We start from the raw sequence: 18,640 nt of genomic DNA, 5'->3' as shown, positions 1-18,640 counted from the left end.
ACGCTGAATGAAAGTAAAGTATACTGCACGCACCTGTGTCTGCTGTGTTTGACGAACCCTGTTTGCGCGTCCAACATTACACACAAGAAAATGTTTCCGCGCATTTGGATTCCGTGATTCCGTCCGCGTTATCCGCATCGCGAAAATCATAGGTCTCTACTAATAAATGAATAACTTGCCTCATCTTCCACTCCTTCAAGTCTGACTGTAAACCAAGAGCGCGTGCCGCATCCGGAAGTGCTCGCGCAACATTACGCACAGTGCTTAAACATTATCGATCACTTATCGAACTGTCCTTATCGTTTTATCGAAAAAGTTTATATCGGTAAAATTATCGTTATCGAATTATCGCCCAGCCCTAGTCCAAAGTGAGGAAGAAAAAGAAGAAAAATCACAAAATGAGGTCGGGCCCAAGGAGGAACCGTGTGGGATTCATTTCCCACAGCAAACCCACTAATAAAGATATGTAGCAGTGTCTGTACTGTGATTATTGGGGTGCCACAAAGCCAAATCACCCCCATCGCCCAAGATAGTAACAACTTATGTGAAAATAGACAACAAAAGAACACTACATAAGATAAATCCTTAGTTATGCCTTACAAAAACGCAATACTGTATAATATCCTCTTTAATGCAATCCAGTCGTTTATTGTATCTTAATTTTGCCTAACGCTACAAAAAAGTTGCACATATGAGATCAGCACAAAGCATTTTTTTCTTTAGAGAGGATTGTATTCGCTCTGCAGGGGCTGCTGCGTCGCTGCATTTGCTAAGCTAATTTTATGAAAATGGCCCACGTCTTTTTCTAAGCTGCTACGCTGTTCATCACAGATTTCTCACAACGTTTGTAAGCCACTGCTCGCACCTAAAAGGTTGTTGAGAAGAGTGCATTGCTATTTGAAAGCTGTTTTAATGCACATGAAAGGGTCCTTTTAAAAGACATGATACTGACATAAGGCCCATGAGGGATAAAAATCACATATAAAATCTAATGAATGATCTCAATTGTTTCTCCTAGAAAGCACTGAGATTTAACAGAGATCAAATGAAAACTTTGCTCAAGTGTCTGGATATTTAGATGTTTCTCGACACCTTTAATCTCACATTAAAGACATATTCTCCACTGGTATTTCGGAGTTTAAAAAAAGTCCCAGAACTACAAACAAAAGTCAGAGATTTCTTAACATTGAACTTAACATTATTATACTATAAGCTATTCCATCCACAGTAATTGTATTGCTCTATATTTTACTGTGCTTAATGGTCTTTTAAATTTCTCCAAAATACTTAAAAATATCTCAAATCGACTGTAAAGGTACATGAAGTCTCCTGACCATTTTTAGTAACAACCTTTTTCTTTGTGAGAAAATAAACTACTTTATTTGTGTGGGCACTTCTGTGCAATTTCATGAAATAAATAAAGGCTTCAATCAATATGAGACTGAGAAGAAAATTGAAAATTTGAATTGATATATATCAGCCAATGCACTCAAATACATCCATCACCAAAAAAAACCCAGCAGTACTGGAAAGGTTTTCTCACCTTTTACCGCTGTACCCGGCTAGCCATGTCAGCCTGGCGCACCAAGTCTAATATACACACAGACATGCGTGTGCACGCACACACGCATTTACCTTCTGGGCAGGGGCAGGTCTCAGCGCAGTTCCCCATCCAATGCCCTTTGCCAGATCACAAAATGAAAGAGGGAAAGGTAGAGGCGGAGCAGGTGTGCATACCACAAACTTACAACTGGCGCATCACTTTTATATCAAGCTACCTGCAAGCTAGCCAATGACTCTATGGCACCGATCCAAACCAGCTTTAAGCAATGCACACTGTCAAGATTCACATTTATACAGAGACATGTTCTCTTATTATCTCTCTTCCACACACACACATTAAACATTCAGGCAGGTCTGAGCTATATACCTGCATAGTTGGAATGGCATACAAAATTCATTAAATTACCATCGTAAATCTTGATCTGGACAATAAATACCTGCAATAAATGTGACACTGCCTATGAAATACAGGTTAAAGTCTCATAACCTAATTATTAGATTTGGAGCATCAACGTTTGGTTTCAGGCATCGATTTCAATCTTTGACATGACAATGTCAATTTAAAGAGCACCAATTTTACATTTCCTTTGGTGTGTAAGTGTGTATTAGAACATGTTGACGATATGCAAAAGGTAAATACCCCAAAGTATACGATGACGCAAGTTATCATCTCCAACGTAAATCTCTTTTCTTGGACTACAACAAACACACGGATTGTAGGTTACAGTTTACTTCCTAGGATTGGTGACGTGGAGAAGATCGACATTTTCATAATTCCTCCCGCTTCGGACTCACAGCCTTTAAGTTAACTTCTAGGGTAAGGAGCGTCACAAAATTATATCTGACGTCAGAGGTATTCAGGCCAATCACAACGTACAAATTAGCTGGCCAATTAGGGACAGAGCTTTTCAAATCGATGAGTTTTGTACAAAATCTATGCATTTCAGGAAGACAGGGAAATGTACGGTATGTGGAAAATAATGTGTTTTTTAACCAGAAACCACACAAACACATTGCATTATACCAAATACACAAAATAAAGTTTTTTAGCAATAAAATATGTGCACTTTAAAGATATCAAGATTATGTGATTTACATTACATTGTTCCCTATAAGATGTTTGACTGCTCAACAGGACTTGACCAAAAATTTGATCTGTGTAAACTAACCGTTTCTAACTAAACTTACACCCCTCACTGTCTCAAGATGTGTGAAAGGCAAAACTTACTTGTTTATTGCCGAGGCACAATAGATTTACATTTAAACAGGGGTGGGCAGTGAAGTATTTTTCATTTTACTCAAGTACATTTTTTAAGTACTTTTACTTCACTAGATTATAAAGCACAACATCTTACTTTTTTCCCCACTACATTTCATTAAATTTCATTTAATACCTAATTAGTCATTACATTAAGACAAAGTAAAACGTTTTATTTAGGTAAAAGTAAAAAAATACTAGATTTTTATGTATTAAATGTAAAACAACAAATGCATGCTTAGTTTATGCTATTTACAATAAGCTGAATATAAAAACAATTGAATATATGTCAATTTAGATATGTGTGCATTTATACAGTACTGTGCAAAGGTCTTAGGGCACCACCACCACCACCACCAGCTTTGTTGTTTTAGCAAAGCTTTAAAGTCCATCCATATTTATTTTTCACTCTTTTTATTAAGATACAAAGAGAACAAAATGTACACACAATTAAAAACAAAACAATTTTCAGTACGAAATGTCTTCTTCAGGCATCAGTCAGTATTTAATGTGACCTCTCTTGGCACAAAACACATCTTGAGCTTTTTTGAGGAGACTGAAGTCCTGAAGTCATTCGATTAGAGTTAGAAATGAGAATTTAATTTCATTTAGGTTTAAGAGATCCTGCAGTTGCCTGCTATTGCTCAAGTGGAAGGGGAGTTACTTGACACTTCAGCTTATACTTCTATACTGTTTTAATATACACATTTCCTGTATTTTCAGGTTGTATTCTAATAAAGAGACAATAAAATTAATTATATATGATCACTATAACATTGCAATAACAACAAATGTAATGTTGGCATGGTGGTCTTTTGCACAGTACTGTATAGCAAGCCATTTGCCATTACGGTGACTTTACTTCCTGTACTCTGTTATAAAAATATAAGGCTACATGAACATTATTTTATAAATATCTTCTTTTCCGTTCCACAAAAGAAAGTGAAATACTATAAAGTCATAAGTCATAGAATGAGTAAATAAATGATGTAAAAAATATCATCTTTGGGTAAACTCTCTCTTTACGACACTGAGCAGACACGCTTATCCAGACTGACTTTAAAAAATGTGCTTTCCTTAGTGTATACATCCAGAAAGGGTATTAACAAACCCAATATGCCTGTCAGGAAGAAAAGATTTCTCGCTCTTTCCTGCAAGCTATCGCATCACCACCCCCTCCCTCCCTCACTCCAATGCATCGACCTTCCAGAATTTCAAGGAGAATTGATTTTGTTCCTCTTTTTTGAAACCTTAACAACAGTGGGAAACAATGTAATACCAGCTGTACACTTCTGCAGACCTTCTTTCCTTTACTGACAACCACTGAACAATCTATCTCACTTGCAAAAAACCTGATGATACTAGCTTCATAATTCACCCAGCCTTCCAATTTGTCAAGGATTTGAGCTTTAAACTACAATAAATGTGGGCTGTTTGTAGATGGATGTGTGTGTTTATCTTCCACACAGGTTTGGCATATTTCATAAACTGTCTCATTCAAAGGATGACCCCAGTGCTTCTATTCTATAGTCAGGCTTTTATGATTTGTTTGTTCACAGAGTCCTCACTATAGAACAAAATAAATCGTAAGGCAAACAAGGTGGCTCTGTAACAAAGCCAGGATCAAACCGGCCATGTGCATTTGAGCAAACACAGATACTGGAGTGCAGTTTGCTAGGAAATGCACGATATGTTACAGGATCCCACAGAGGGTTGGCCATGCGCTTTAAAGAGCAGCTCTATTGGACACCTGGCACCGGCAAACACACTGCGCTTAAACCATTAGAGCGTCCACGCAGGCCAAGAATTTGGTATAATGTGCTTGAGTGTGCACACTTTTACTGTTTGGGGACAAATTTGTCGCTGGAACGACAATATAACACAATACAAATGTTCTTTTATAAACATATAAATGTGATTTTATTTTTAAATACAAAATATTTTCTGTTAATATACAGTACGTGCTCAGGAAATAATGTACAAAAGCTTTCACTTGGACAGTACCCTTTAAAAAGGTCCAAATGGGTGATTCTCGCGAAATTTGACTTATGAGGTGTCATGAAACATTTTGATAAAAAAAGTAAATGCAAAGCAAGAGTATCAAAATAAGAAGCATACAGTTACAAACATCTCTTCATGTACTATTTTGCACATGATTTCAAATGACATCATACAAACCAATTTTGTTTTTTTCCACATTTAAGGGGAAATTTTCATTACCGCAATGTGTCCATGACTGGATTTGGGTTCTTTGACATGTAAATGTTTATAATTAAAAAATCAAAAAAAAAAAAAAAAGCTTCAGTGCATGTTATACTATAAACATTTACAGTAAAGAAACATGTGGTATTTGGTGATCATTGGTAAATGTAGAGACCATAATAAGAAATATAAATGTGTTCAAGAAAAATTTTCTCATCCTCCGCAACAATTTTCAATCATTGTTTAAGCCCTCATTTAACTAACATTTCCTAAAAAAATTGTTGGAAGGGACATAATTGACTGTGACACTCAAGATGGCTACCAGGTAAGCAGTTCTTATTTTTTCTCTCCAGATAAAAGTTGAAATTATGTTTGTCATATTACCTACACAACTTTTTAGTTCTCATTACCGAAACATGAGTTTGTAAATGCATATATTTTATGTAATATCATGTTGCGTTAATGATCATTTTTGATAATGATAATCTATAAAAAATGTAAATAATTCTATAGGAAATATTTTTTAAATCCTCTAAAAATAATGGTTATAGTAAGTTCAGACCTTAATCTTATATGTGCAAAAAAATGGCTTCAAGGGCTTTTTAAAAAAATCTGATGCTGGACACCTTCTACAGTAAGTCTGGATTTTGTGAGAATCACCCAAATATTTACCATCTAGATACAAATGTGTATATGCTTGGTACCAATATGTGTCTGTGAGGTACCAATATGTACGTTTGAGGTACTAATATGGACTTTTTAGGGAACAAAATGTGTACTTTTGAAAGGGTACTGCCCCAGTGACAGCTTCTGTACCTTTATTCCTGTGTAAAGCCTACTGTCTTACATTAGTTAAAGTAATTACAAAAAAATGTATATAAATAGAATAGAATATGAGTCCATTTATATACATCTGCAAGTGTACATTAGGTGCATACAAGTGTATGCTTGATCAATTTCAACCAAATCAATTTCAATTAACGTGTGTAGCACTTTCACAATACATTATAGTGTGCAAGCCAGATGTTACAGTGGCAAGCCACCAAACCCACTGAAATGCACTGATTTACCAATATTTTGACAATGGTTGCTATTCACACATGACTCGCATTTTTGAAAAGGGTCTAACGTCAAGAAGTTAATGTCATTACAGCAAATGCATGCTAGCATAAAAACCATGGGTGTCTATGAGATACCAAGACTAATGCAGTCAAATGAACTTGTGCGTAAAGATGAAAACACAGTTGGGACTTTTACGTCTTTCAGTCCCGCAGTCTGCTGGACCTCACACAGCCAGTAATGCATTTCTGCCTCCCCGAGCTCCTGTTATAGCCAATTCATTAGTGTCTGTTACACCCACTATTGACAGCCTGCTAGCACCCAGCCAGTCCGTCTGTCCGGTCAAGAGTAATGGCAGGATTTGAAGAGGAGAGGGAGAGATAGAACAAGATGTAAACATCCTTTAGAGCTCAAGCAGTGTGAAGATCAAGTGCAGTTAACTTGACATGTGACAGAATAAACTGACCACAAACCAGATGCACCACTGCCTGGGAAACAAAAATCACATGCTGTCCTCGCCTGCCTAATTTATAACATTGTTTCTCATTTCTTTAAAGTTTTTTTGTATATTGTATATTGTTTTTTTATTATTATTCCGAGGACTGGAAACTAGCCAGCTGAGACAAAACAAATATGTCTGGGGATAACGTAAACATTTGATTAGACTATAAAATGGGGAATGACGGCTAACCAGTAGTTATTCAGCTAAACCACAGGCAGGTGCTTAGCTTTAATGGGTTCTAAACCACACATATAATCTGTTAAAGCTCAAGTGAAGCTATAGGCTACTGCATGAAAACAGACGTTAACACAACACACAGGAAAAACATAAGAGTTTGAAAGTGCATTATGTTTAGCATACAGGTATAATTTAATGCATTTGTCACAAGAGCATTGAAAAAAATGATTCATTGAATTTAATCAATTTTTTTAAGGTAAGTGGCTGCAATTAATTTATTTAAGCGTCATTTAAACAAAAAATATTAAAATATAAAAATTTTGTTTAAATGTAGCTTAAATAAATTGATTGCAACCACTTACTTAAAAAATTATATATTAAATTCAATGAATATTTTTTTCAGTGAGGCTGTGGAACTGATGTATTATAAATTAAATAAAAGTAAAATAATAGCTGGGACTGCAATCTACATTTATATTTTATATGTATTTTTTTACGTTATAACCAGTTTTGGGTGTAACTAGTTACTAACTAATTAGTTACTGACATTTAATTCATTTTCCTTGAAAAGGTTTAGTAAGGTATTTCTCTTAATTAAATTACAGTTTCTTTACATCAGAAGAAACTGTAATTTAATTACTGGGAAAATAAGAGAAATACCTTATTAAACCTTATAAATTATACAATTTATATTTTCACATTCAATTGGTGAGTTAATAGGAATAATGGTAACAGATTGTAGTTTTCAATTCTCACTATTAACAGGTTGGTTATTAGCATTAATAGTACTGAGATATTGGCTGTTTACTTATAAAGCACATATTTATGTCTTATTCTGCAAAACCTTATTCTATATCCTTAATCCTATACCCAATTCCTACTTAAACTTAACAACTACTACTTTACGTAACTTTAAGTATTAATAAGCAGAAATTAGGAATATATTGAGGCAACAGTAGTTGTGTATACACATCCATGTGTATTTGAGAAGTTTTAATGTCCATCCATATTTATTTCTAAAACTATTTTATTAAGATACAAACAGAAAATGCAGTAAATATGTACAAAAAATAATAAATTACATTTTCAGGAATAAATGTTTTCTTTAGGCATCGTCTGTGTTTAGTGTGACTTCTCTTGAGCGTTTTTGTGCAGAATGAAGTAAAAAGATTAATTTCTTTAAAAATAGAAATTAGGTTTAAATTTGATTTAGGTTTAAGAGATCCTGTTGTTTTCTGCTATTGCTCAAGTGTAAGGAGAGTTTACCTTAAAAACTTGACACATCAGTTTACATTTGTATAGTTTTTAATACTATAAACACATTTCCTGTATTTTCTTGATGTATTCTTTTAAAGAGACAGAGAAACAATTATATATGATCACTATAACATTGCAAAAACAACAAATCTAATTCTGGCATGGTGGCCTAAGACTTTTGCACAGTACTGTATATATATATATATAATATGACAAACATACATATGTAATATATATATGTAATGTAATAGATACATAATAATTACACACAGTACGCACACATAAATTATTCAAACACAAACTTTTACTTTGTATGCAGGTACTTTGTATTTTTACTTTGTATTAATGGTAATTAATCTTTTGACAACCCTAAAAAAACTTTTTTTATCAAATTCTTACAGTATAAGAACATGTGATCTGGGATATGTAGTCCAGTGTAATTTTGTGTGGTCTTCTGTCAATAACTTTTGTATTTCTACTAAAGAACTGTTGGAGAAACATCTAAGAAAAGTTAATACTTAAATGAAATACAAATATGATTTCAATTATTCTCATCAGATATGACCAACCTGATCTCACAAAGTTCCATGGGATAGTCACAGAATTTTTTGCAAATTTTTTCGTGGCATTCTCACGGACTGTCTTTTTTCGTGGCATTCTCATGGACTGGTTACTCAACTGCTTTTTCCTATTTTCAAACCATTTTCGCTTCGGTTTAGGGTTAGATTTGGTGTTTGTGTTAGTATGTCACTTTAACTATTGGTTTATACTATTTTTTCTGATTTATTCTTTTATATTTTCTAAACTTTAAACAATTGTCACCTGGCATTGGGGTTAGAGTTGGGTCATTTTATGTAAATCTAACCCTAAACCGAAGCGAAAATGGTAAGAAAATAGGACAAAACAGTTAAGCAACCAATCCGTGAGACAGTCCGTAGCAGGGCCACGGAAAATTGCAGAGATCCGTGAGAATGCTACAAAAAAATTAGCAAAACATTCTGTGACTATCCCATGGAAATTCGTGAGATCAGGCTGATATGACAGAGTAACCTGTGAGTAATATCTGGCTCTGGATAAAGATTAGGAAAAACTGTCTGAAAACATAATTATTTGGAAGTTTGGTAATGTTGCCGAAATTACACACTTAACCTTTACGTTGGTGTGTAAGATGCAGTGTTTGCCTGATATATGAAAAAGGTTTTAGAGGACAGAACTTATAATTGCTGTGTCATTCAGTTCCCGCCATAAAGAAGAGGTGAAAAAACAAAAAATGCTGAGCTGCCTAAACAAACAAACACATTCTTGTTACTCAACCTCTAGGGGCAAGTGAGTGTTAAGGTCGACCACAGCAAGAAAAAAGAAAGAGAGGGGGGAAGCAGAAGGTGAGGTGGGTGGGGATATATGACAGATAACCAGGTAGACAGGAAGCCTGAAAGCCCACCGTATCATAAAGACAGATGTGCTTGCAACAAACATAAAATCAGAGCACAGACAGACAGAGAGACAGCTAACACATCCAATGACCATGGGCATTGTGCCTACATGTCAGAAAGCATAACAGATCCCTCTGGGTGACATAAATAAGGATTGTCACTATAAGTATAGACAAATATTCTCTCTCTTTCCTTCTGCAGTACTGTATCAACTGTATTCTGTGGAAAGTATGGCATAATGTTGACTCTGCCCGTTTCAATGCAATAAAAGTTGAAGTCAAGGTAAAAAAGAAAAGAAAAAAACAGCATATAAGTATTTCCCAAGTCTGACGGTTCGCTTAAACAAACAGAGCAATGTTTTTACAGCCCAACAGAGCCAGTGTTTACACTTTTTAGGGAAATCAACCTACTGTATGAAAGGCATCCTTTTAACGTCAAACAAACTGCATAATTCAGCTATAAATTTTCTATTTGTGTTCCTCTACCGTGAAGGTATTGTATGGCAGCAGACAGCTTGGAAAATTATAAAGGACCAAAAATAAATAAAAAAAACTTCCTACTTTGGTGTACTGTCTCTTTAAATGAACTATAGCTCTAAGAGCTTTACTTATCTCGGTGTGCACAGACAGGTGTGCAGGTGCGTATGGAGGAAAAGGGGGGACGTTTTGACTGCCTGGCCACAATGGAGACTCCACACTGGGCAGGCAGCAGCGAATGCACATCGCAGTTCTGCTACTCGGGTTACTCACCTCTTCTTCAGCAGCCAAACCCACTCTTTGTCTCCGTCTTGGTGATGAAAACACAGGGAGCCAGGCGGCATGCCATGGCTCCAGAGAGCCAGCGTGTGTGAATGTGTGTTTGACTGTACGAATACACGACTGTTTGTCTTTATCATCCTTCGGACTATAATTGCATTTTGGATGAGAACCCTGACAGGAACAACAACACATCCGTAATTAAACGTAGTCACCCACAAAGCTTTGCTTGTGTGCGTTTATCAGAGGTTAAAAAATTCTGTCCTCTATGTAAACTTGACCAAAATGTAAATTGGCACTCGACCCAGGTGTTTAAAAAGGGGGGGCTGCCTGCTCACTTTTCAAAAGCACCACAGAGAATACGAGCATGCACGAGAGAGATAAAGTATAAGATTAGTGAGTAATGCAAAGGGTGCATTATAAAAAATAAAGGGATAAAGGGTGTTTTTTCAAGGTCATTTAGGGTACATTTAGATATGGGCTTTAAATGAGCAGTCACACACAGACAAGAAGGTAAAAGCAGTATTTGCATCACACACTAGCAGTATTTTACTCTTGTAACCTGAGGTGTGTTATATAATGTGCATTTTTTAGCCATGAGACAAAAAGAGCAAATACATGACGATCCGACTACATCTGCTATCTAAAGGTCACCACAATGACAAAAGTCCTTTGATCGAATTACCACAAGAACAACCACCACAGCATGAAAACCTCAGATCAGATGATCAATATGACTTTACAGCTACTTGACTTTACCTACAAAGTGGCAAATGACATAACACGAGCGTGCATCCTCATAACAGTCACACACTTGCGCTTACAAACATGTAATGAGCAATTATTTGCTTATTAATAGCCAAAGCAGCATGGAAACCAGCAAACCTTTGTTTTCAAATGTAATGGATTAGATTTAAGTGATGCAGCTGGGTTAATAAAGCCATTAGCCCATCTCGGCAGTCACAAACATCGTTTCTGCCTCTTTTGGTGGAAACAGAGCATCACGTCTGGGCTCATCAGTTCGTACAACAACTCAAAATTGTACAACCCATTGCACACAACTTTAACCTCCTAAGACCCGAGCGTTGGTTTGTCTTTTTTTTCAGATTTCTTCCAGTTATTTTGGGGTTAGGAACAACCAATAAATATAACAACCAAATATTTTTCTTTGAAGCAGTGTAATTGTCTATGTTTTTGTACTATAGGTTCCAATGACATAGAATTAATTATTATGGTGCAAACAACCAAAAAATGTGATGTCCACTTATGCGGACATCCAGGTCTTAGGAGGTTAAAGGAATAGTTCGGCCAAAAATGATATTAAACCCATGATTTACTCACCCCCAAGCTGTCCGAGTTGCATATGTCCATCGTTTTTCAGACAAACACATTTTCGAATATTTTAGAAAATGTTTTAGATATTTCAGTTGATTAAATGTAATGTTACGGGGTCCACCCATAGTCTACGACCTTCAAGTCCAAAAAAAGTGCGTCCATCCTTCACAAATTAAATCCAAACGGCTCCAGGATGATAAACAAAGGTCTTCTGAGGGTAATCCGCACGGTGTTGTTGTAGAAATATCTATATTTAAAACTTTATTAACAAAAATAAATACCTTCCGGTAGCGCCGCCATCTTAGATTCCTCTGTATTCAGAAGAGAGTATTAGCGTAGTGTACGCACTTTTCTTAGTGACGTATGACAAATTCGGAGGGCGGGGGCACAGAGCAGCAGCAGAGTAGCCTCCGTAGGCTGCGTAAGCTCTCATCCAGAATGCGGACGTGACTAAGATGGCGGCGCTACCGGAAGGTATTTATTTTTAAGTTTTAAATATGGATATTTCTACAACAACACCGCGCGGATTACCCTCAGAAGACCTTTGTTTATCATCCTGGAGCCGTTTGGATCTAATTTGTGAAGGATGGACGCACTTTTTTTGGACTTGAAGGTCGTGGACTATGGGTGGACCCCGTAACATTTAATCAACTGAAAGATCTAAAACATTTTCTAAAATATCCGAAAATGTGTTTGTCTGAAAAACGATGGACATATGCAACTCGGACAGCTTGGGGGTGAGTAAATCATGAGTTTAATATCATTTTTGGCCCAACTATCCCTTTAATGAAAAGTTTATTAAAAATTTAATTATGTTTTAAAAATACACTTGTAGATGGGTTGACGTGTAGCAGGCCAACAGAAGCTAGAGATTGTTAAATATACATTTAGTATTTTAAGGCTGACTATGGTGCAGAACTGTATTGGGCAACTATAAATCCTTTCTGCGTAGTAACTCTGCCGAATACGCACACACAGAACAAATAGATCACACGTAACAAACCCTATAATCATAGCGCTAAAACATGCCCTTAGGAAAAAGCCGTAGCAGCCCGACTGTTAAATTAGCCCAGGCATGCGTTAAACAATGCGGCCTCAACTGGTGTTCCCTCATAGAGCATAACGCAAACACACACAGTAACACTTTTATAACACACGCACGGCTATACACACGATGATACCAGGTGCATTACAGGAAAAGATCCGTGCATGTACAGTTTTCATGTTAAAAGCATAAGTATTGGAGTGAACCTATGACAAGTGCATCTATCTATAGTGCATCTAAATGAAGCCCTGCAGAAGTCTGAACTGTCTCAGATGCTGCAGCCTTCAGTCACTACATATACACACATACACACATCTTCAGCCTCACAGCAATGGAGGAACTCTCCAGAAATACACACACATACACATTTTGGAGATGCAAAGTAATTTTTCATGCACCACAGTAAAAAGGTATGGATGGTATATCATTTCATAAACAGCTAAAGTGAGTAGATACATAAATATTAATGTAACATATCAATAAAATGCAGGTCATATGACATAAACAGCCACAATGAAAGAAGTTTTTTTCATTTTGCGCCTCAATCAATTTTTCCTCAATGAAATTCCTCTGAGAAAAAGACAGCAGGAGTCTGGGAAAGGGTAAACTGCTTGTATAACTGGACACCCATTGCTAAAACTATGACCTTCACCGTCAGCCAAAATCATCTTGAAGAACCTGCTATCCACTGTGTTTCAGCCAGACACACTTTTGAGATTTCCTCAACTTTAAACTTATTCAATATATATTCAGTTCTCACTTTAACAGAACCCTACCCAAGCTATTGGAGAACGTACCTATGATCATCCTGCACAGCCTTGCTCCTGCGATCAGGACCGTCTCTCTTTAAATTCCAATTCCGAAGAGCACAAGTTCTTCTCGGCGCTCCTCTTTTTCTCTTCCCAAAACAGAAGTGAGTCAGTCAGCCAGTGCTGCATGAGAGAGAGCATAGCTGTTGTCCATCCTGTGTCTCATATGTCCTCTCTCTCCAGGTGAATGAGCAGAATTCGGAGGGGAGGGATCTGCGGGTCCTCTGTTATCTTCTCTCAGGTGAGTCAGAGGGCAGCGTGGGGGGAGGACAATTGAGTGGTGGTGGGGGGGGGTCGGGAATGCCGGAGCCCTAGTCAGTGAATGAGCCAAATTTCCAGCAGACACACCGGGATGCAAAGTGCTTCTCTGTGGCAAACAGCAGATGAAAAATTTCCCTTCAATAGAAACATTTCTCAGATACCATAAAGAAATGCCTTAGTAGCACAGTCAAGCCGGTGTCTGCGCTGCATGCAGTCTCTCTTTCTCACTCACTCTCTCTCTCCCTGCTTGTTTTTGGGGTTGGGTATAACCTAAAGGCACCTTCTCTGCCTGTGCTCTGATTGGTGGCATTCCCAACCAATTGGAGAGGGAGCAGCCGCTTGTCATCCTGCAGCGTGGAAAGCATGGAAGCAGTGCCTCTCTCTCTTAATTTTTCCCTCCATCTCTTTCTATCTCAGGCTCGTAATCTGTATGTTTATGGAAACGACTGGCAGTCCTCTCGTTCCCTCTCTTTCGATCTTTCTTGGTGCAATGAACTTGTAAGAGGATTAATTTCATTCATTTTCATATCTATCACAGGAACGCTCACTCTGCTACGTCATCCCCAAAAGGTGAGTTTTGGGAAAGAGACGAAAGCGGTGCGAGTATTCGGAAGAGAGGCAACAGAAAGCGACGGAGCGGATGAAGGAGGAAAAGGAGGGGGAGATTTAACTAAATTCGAACTGACAGAATGATGAGGGCGCATGGAGAAAGGACACAGACGAAAGCAAGAGAATCAAAGGAAGGGGGTAGAAATAGTTAACCACTGATAAAATTAATTCAGGGTTCCCACACCTTAGTTAACTTCAAATTCAAGGACCTTTCAAGGACTTTCCAGGTCCAATACCCTCAAAATCAAGGACTGAATGTGGGGACACATTTCAAGTGAGAGCAAGCAATTGTGTTACGTTTAAAGATACATTGTTACAGTTCTCTTTCGAGGGAACTCGCACTGCATCACTGCGGTGACACTTTGGGGACGCCTCCAAGTGTAAGTGCGTCTGAATGTATATATCAAATTTAACCAATGGTGAGGCTTAATGACAAAGACAAGGTGACGTAGGAGCCAGGAAGTATATCGCTATCTGAAATATTGCCAAAGACGGCATTACAGGGACGCAGGAAGTATGGCAAGGGAGACGCAGCGCCTCATTCCCTTCTCAGGAAACAACAGTTACATACGTAACTAGAGTGACTTTTTCATGTGTCAAACACAACTATGCGAAAAAGCATTTTGATATAAATCAACATTCGCATACAGGATATATAAGCATTTAAAGCGAACAATTTAGCACGTGGGCTTAAAACGTCAGGAATTTTTTATATTATCCAACACTACATAGCAAATAACATGGATTTTTTTTCCAGAAAACGTCTTGCAGAAAATAGATTCAAGCACTTTCAATGACCTGTATCTATGTATGCATATTTTCAAAAACTCCCTGGGGCCTTGAATTTTTACCCCCAGATTCACAAACTTTCAAGGGTTTCAAGGACCTGTGGGAACCTTGTTAAATTAACACAAGCAACAGTCACATCAAGGTCAATATGAGCATGTGTTTTAAAAATTATCGTGACCCTGTCTGTGAAAACAGACATTTTTATAAAACATTTTTATGTATATTTTTACATAAAAAATCTTACATATTGCAAAGAACATTCTGTAAAAATATATTCTTGATATCTTTATTACTGAGTGAGTAAAGCCATTTCAAAGATTGAAACTGAAGTGAAATCAATGTCTGAAATCAAACTTTGATGCTTCATATCTCGTAGATTTTGAGACTTTAAGCCGTAAAAGGTACACGCCCACATTTTTGAAATTTAGCTTATTCACCGTATCCCCCAGAGTTAGATAAGTCCATACATACCTTTCTCATCTCTGTGCGTGCTGTAACTCTGTCTGACGCAGCCCCCGCTAGCTTAGCTTAGCACAAAGACTGAAAATTAATGGCTCCAGCTAGCATACTGCTCCCAATAAGTGACAAAATAATGCGAACATTTTGCTATTTATGTGTTGTGATTTGCATAGTCACACCATGTACAAATAACAAGGTCATATGAGACACAGCTATCTTTTAACAGTAAACATACTGGGAACTATAGCGAAGCACTGCTACTTGGGCGGAGTGATTTACTCGGAGCAACCGAAAAGCCCCTGGTGAGGAGCAGAGAGTTCGGTCAGAGTTGTGCAAATCACTCCGCCCAAGTAGCAGTGCTTCGTCTTCTGAGAATATAGTTCCCAGTATGCATAATGTTAAAAGAGGGCTGTGTCTCATATGACCTTGTTATTTGTACACGATGTGACTATACAAATCACAACCCATAAATAGCAAAATGTTCGCATTATTTTGTCACTTATTGGGAGCAGGTCACCTAAGTTTACTTGAATATTTTTCATAATAATTATGCATTAATAATAATGTAATTATACTTTATAACATTGTAATACAACTGTAATTTATTCATTTGTGACAAGAGTATGCAGAAAAACAACACAAACCTCAGTTTTTTTATAATTTTATGTATTAAAAATAATACTATATTACATTTTTATTTATTACAAAATTAATGTAATCTGCCAAAAAAAAAATATATTTTCACCTCCAGACACTTCCGTTAAAAACGTGTTTTCTTTAAAACAAGACCAAAATTAGGCTTCTAGACCAAAAGTTATATTAATTTGATAGTACATCACCTTTTCATCACCCCCCCCCCCCACTCAAAAAAGGCTGCACCAGTTAAAGGGTTAACCTGGAGAAGGTAGCATAAAAAAGGCATGAAAATGCCCTCATAATAAATTTCGAAATGCCTTTGTGTATAAACAATTATTTTAATGCAACCCACCATGCATACAACAGCAATGCAGAAAAAGCTTATTTCTATGCAGGAAAGCCATGCTGCAGGGTTGATGCCATTTAAAAAGAGAAGTGTCAAAAACGAATTCTCTAAAGCCATAAACTAGTACACAAACAGACATCCTCATAACCACATGAGTCAAGGGATAGAAAAATTGCAGTCGTTTTTGTATTCCTGTTTGTTCCTTCTCTATCTCTCTCTGTCATTGTCTCAGGCTTGTGCAGTAAGTCAGCGAGCGGGGAGATGAATACTAAAGAGGCTGGATTGCACTAGTACACACTGCACAGGGACAGTGTAGATTGAGAAAGAATATAAAGGAGGCTGGGGACATTAAATGTATAAGCTCCATCATCATAAAGCTACAGGTACAGTATATTACACAAGCACTTATGCACGCACAATGACATTTGATACCAAAAGGCACTTGAACACGCTAATAGACAAGCACCTGAGCAAACAGCTCATATGTGCCCTGTCAATGGGTAAACACATTGATACAGGTGAGGCTCTTTATACAGATCTTTACTGATTAACTGCTCATTATTGGAGCTTTGCTTAATCATTCACTTTGTAAAGGTCAGGAGGAAGATCGGGCAAGTTGGTACTGCATTGTGTTTGCAATAGGTGCGATGCCCATACTGATAAAAGTGTATAGCTTGAATGCACTGCAAGGCAGATGCATGAATGTTAATGTAATGTAAATATATAGATAGATCAATTCCACCACTACTGAGCCTGGACTTGGGTCTTACTCTTTTCTGCAGGGTGTGTAACTATTCAGTATGGATATTTGTTGGCTGTCCAAGTTTGTGAATATCAAAGCACTGATAAACAGGTTGATTATGTGGGGTGATTCAGTCGGACAATGTTTCAATGTAGACGGCAAAGCAGCACCCAGAAGGTTGTGTGACTGTGTGTGTGTGTCTCATCAAACGATGGGATAGGGTTTCCTCATTAGTTGTGTTGGGATCAATAATTCAGAACAGGGCCTTGTTGAGCTCAATGGTCCAAGCGCTAATGTGCTGTCTACCCGCTAGGGACTGGGACCCAGCAGGACTTTAATGGATGTCATGATGAGAGGGTGAAATCCAAGACTGGGGATCCACTTGCACCCATGGCTCAGTGTGGTTATGTGTGTTGTGAGAGGTCTGGGATGGGTACAGTCACAGGATGAGGAGAGTGACTATCAAAGAACAGGTGTGAAGATGGATGGGAAAGAGCACCAGGTTGACAAAAAGATCTGTAGACAACTTCCTCACCCGCCGTCATGTGTTTAACAGTTCTACCACCATGGACGCCATACAGTATAAGCTGAGGAACAGATATATAGTCTGTTCCTTTTATGTGTCATGTTTAATTTTCAAAGCACATTTTTTATAGAAAAATGTTAAAACTTTTTATCCCAGAATGTACGTCTAGACCTCATTCTGTTTTCAAATACATAAATATGATGTGTCCACACATATTAAGGTCTATTGGACAAGGAATCATTGTATCTATCTGATATAGGCTAAGAGAGGCAATAAAATTAAGTTTGGTTGGTTTAACCAAAATAAAAATCAGCTGCATGGCGTAAATACATAACATAATTTTTGATATCATTAAAATAAAACCCACATATGAGGGCATTCAAGTAAATTTGCTTACTTAAATTTATTTAGCAAAGACTGTCTGTGTTTTTATTTTAGGTTGTATAAAGCAGGGCCAGAGTAGGACTTATTTTCAGCCTTGAAGTTTCATGCCTCAGACAAGCCCACTTTAGTTCACGACTGACTATATTAAAGTAATATCATTAAATCCTCAGTAGCCTATATAAGTCTTCAATAGTGTACCGTTCTCTGCAGCAATTCAGTGCTAATACAGTAGCCTAAACAATTATAATTTAAGTTATTTTAATATTATTCAATTTAACTTATTCAAAAAGGGAACACATGTGTTTGTTTTCCCCTATTTTTCTTTTTTTTTAAATAGTGGGTCCTGAGATTACCTGTTGGGTTAAAAAAGTTTGGAAACCCCTGATATACAATACACAAGCAAGATTTCTGAAGTAAGTAGGGGAAATTGTAAGGAAAACTATGGAAAAATATTTTAGTTAATTTTAGTAAATTTTTTAGTACTTAGATCAGG

At 37.1% G+C, this 18,640-nt stretch overlaps 1 protein-coding gene across 3 annotated transcripts in view; it reads right to left on the bottom strand.

Moving 5' to 3' along the window:
• The window catches only part of znf385a (zinc finger protein 385A), an 89,184-nt gene that overhangs the window by 63,728 nt on the left and 6,816 nt on the right, over positions 1 to 18,640 (bottom strand). The window contains exon 1 of one of the 3 annotated variants that reach the window (XM_065285625.2): positions 13,384 to 13,912. The exons of the other annotated variants lie outside the window; for them this stretch is intronic. Within the exon in view, the coding sequence (XP_065141697.1) occupies positions 13,384 to 13,393 (10 nt within the window). The 5' untranslated portion in view covers positions 13,394 to 13,912. Of the gene's footprint in view, positions 1 to 13,383; positions 13,913 to 18,640 lie in introns of those variants that run through there. 3 annotated transcript variants of the gene reach the window in all.

The sequence above is a fragment of the Paramisgurnus dabryanus genome, chromosome 21 (genome assembly GCF_030506205.2).
Source record: "Paramisgurnus dabryanus chromosome 21, PD_genome_1.1, whole genome shotgun sequence".
In the NCBI taxonomy this organism is placed as follows: domain Eukaryota; kingdom Metazoa; phylum Chordata; class Actinopteri; order Cypriniformes; family Cobitidae; genus Paramisgurnus; species Paramisgurnus dabryanus.
This window is presented reverse-complemented; position numbering and strand designations above follow the sequence as displayed.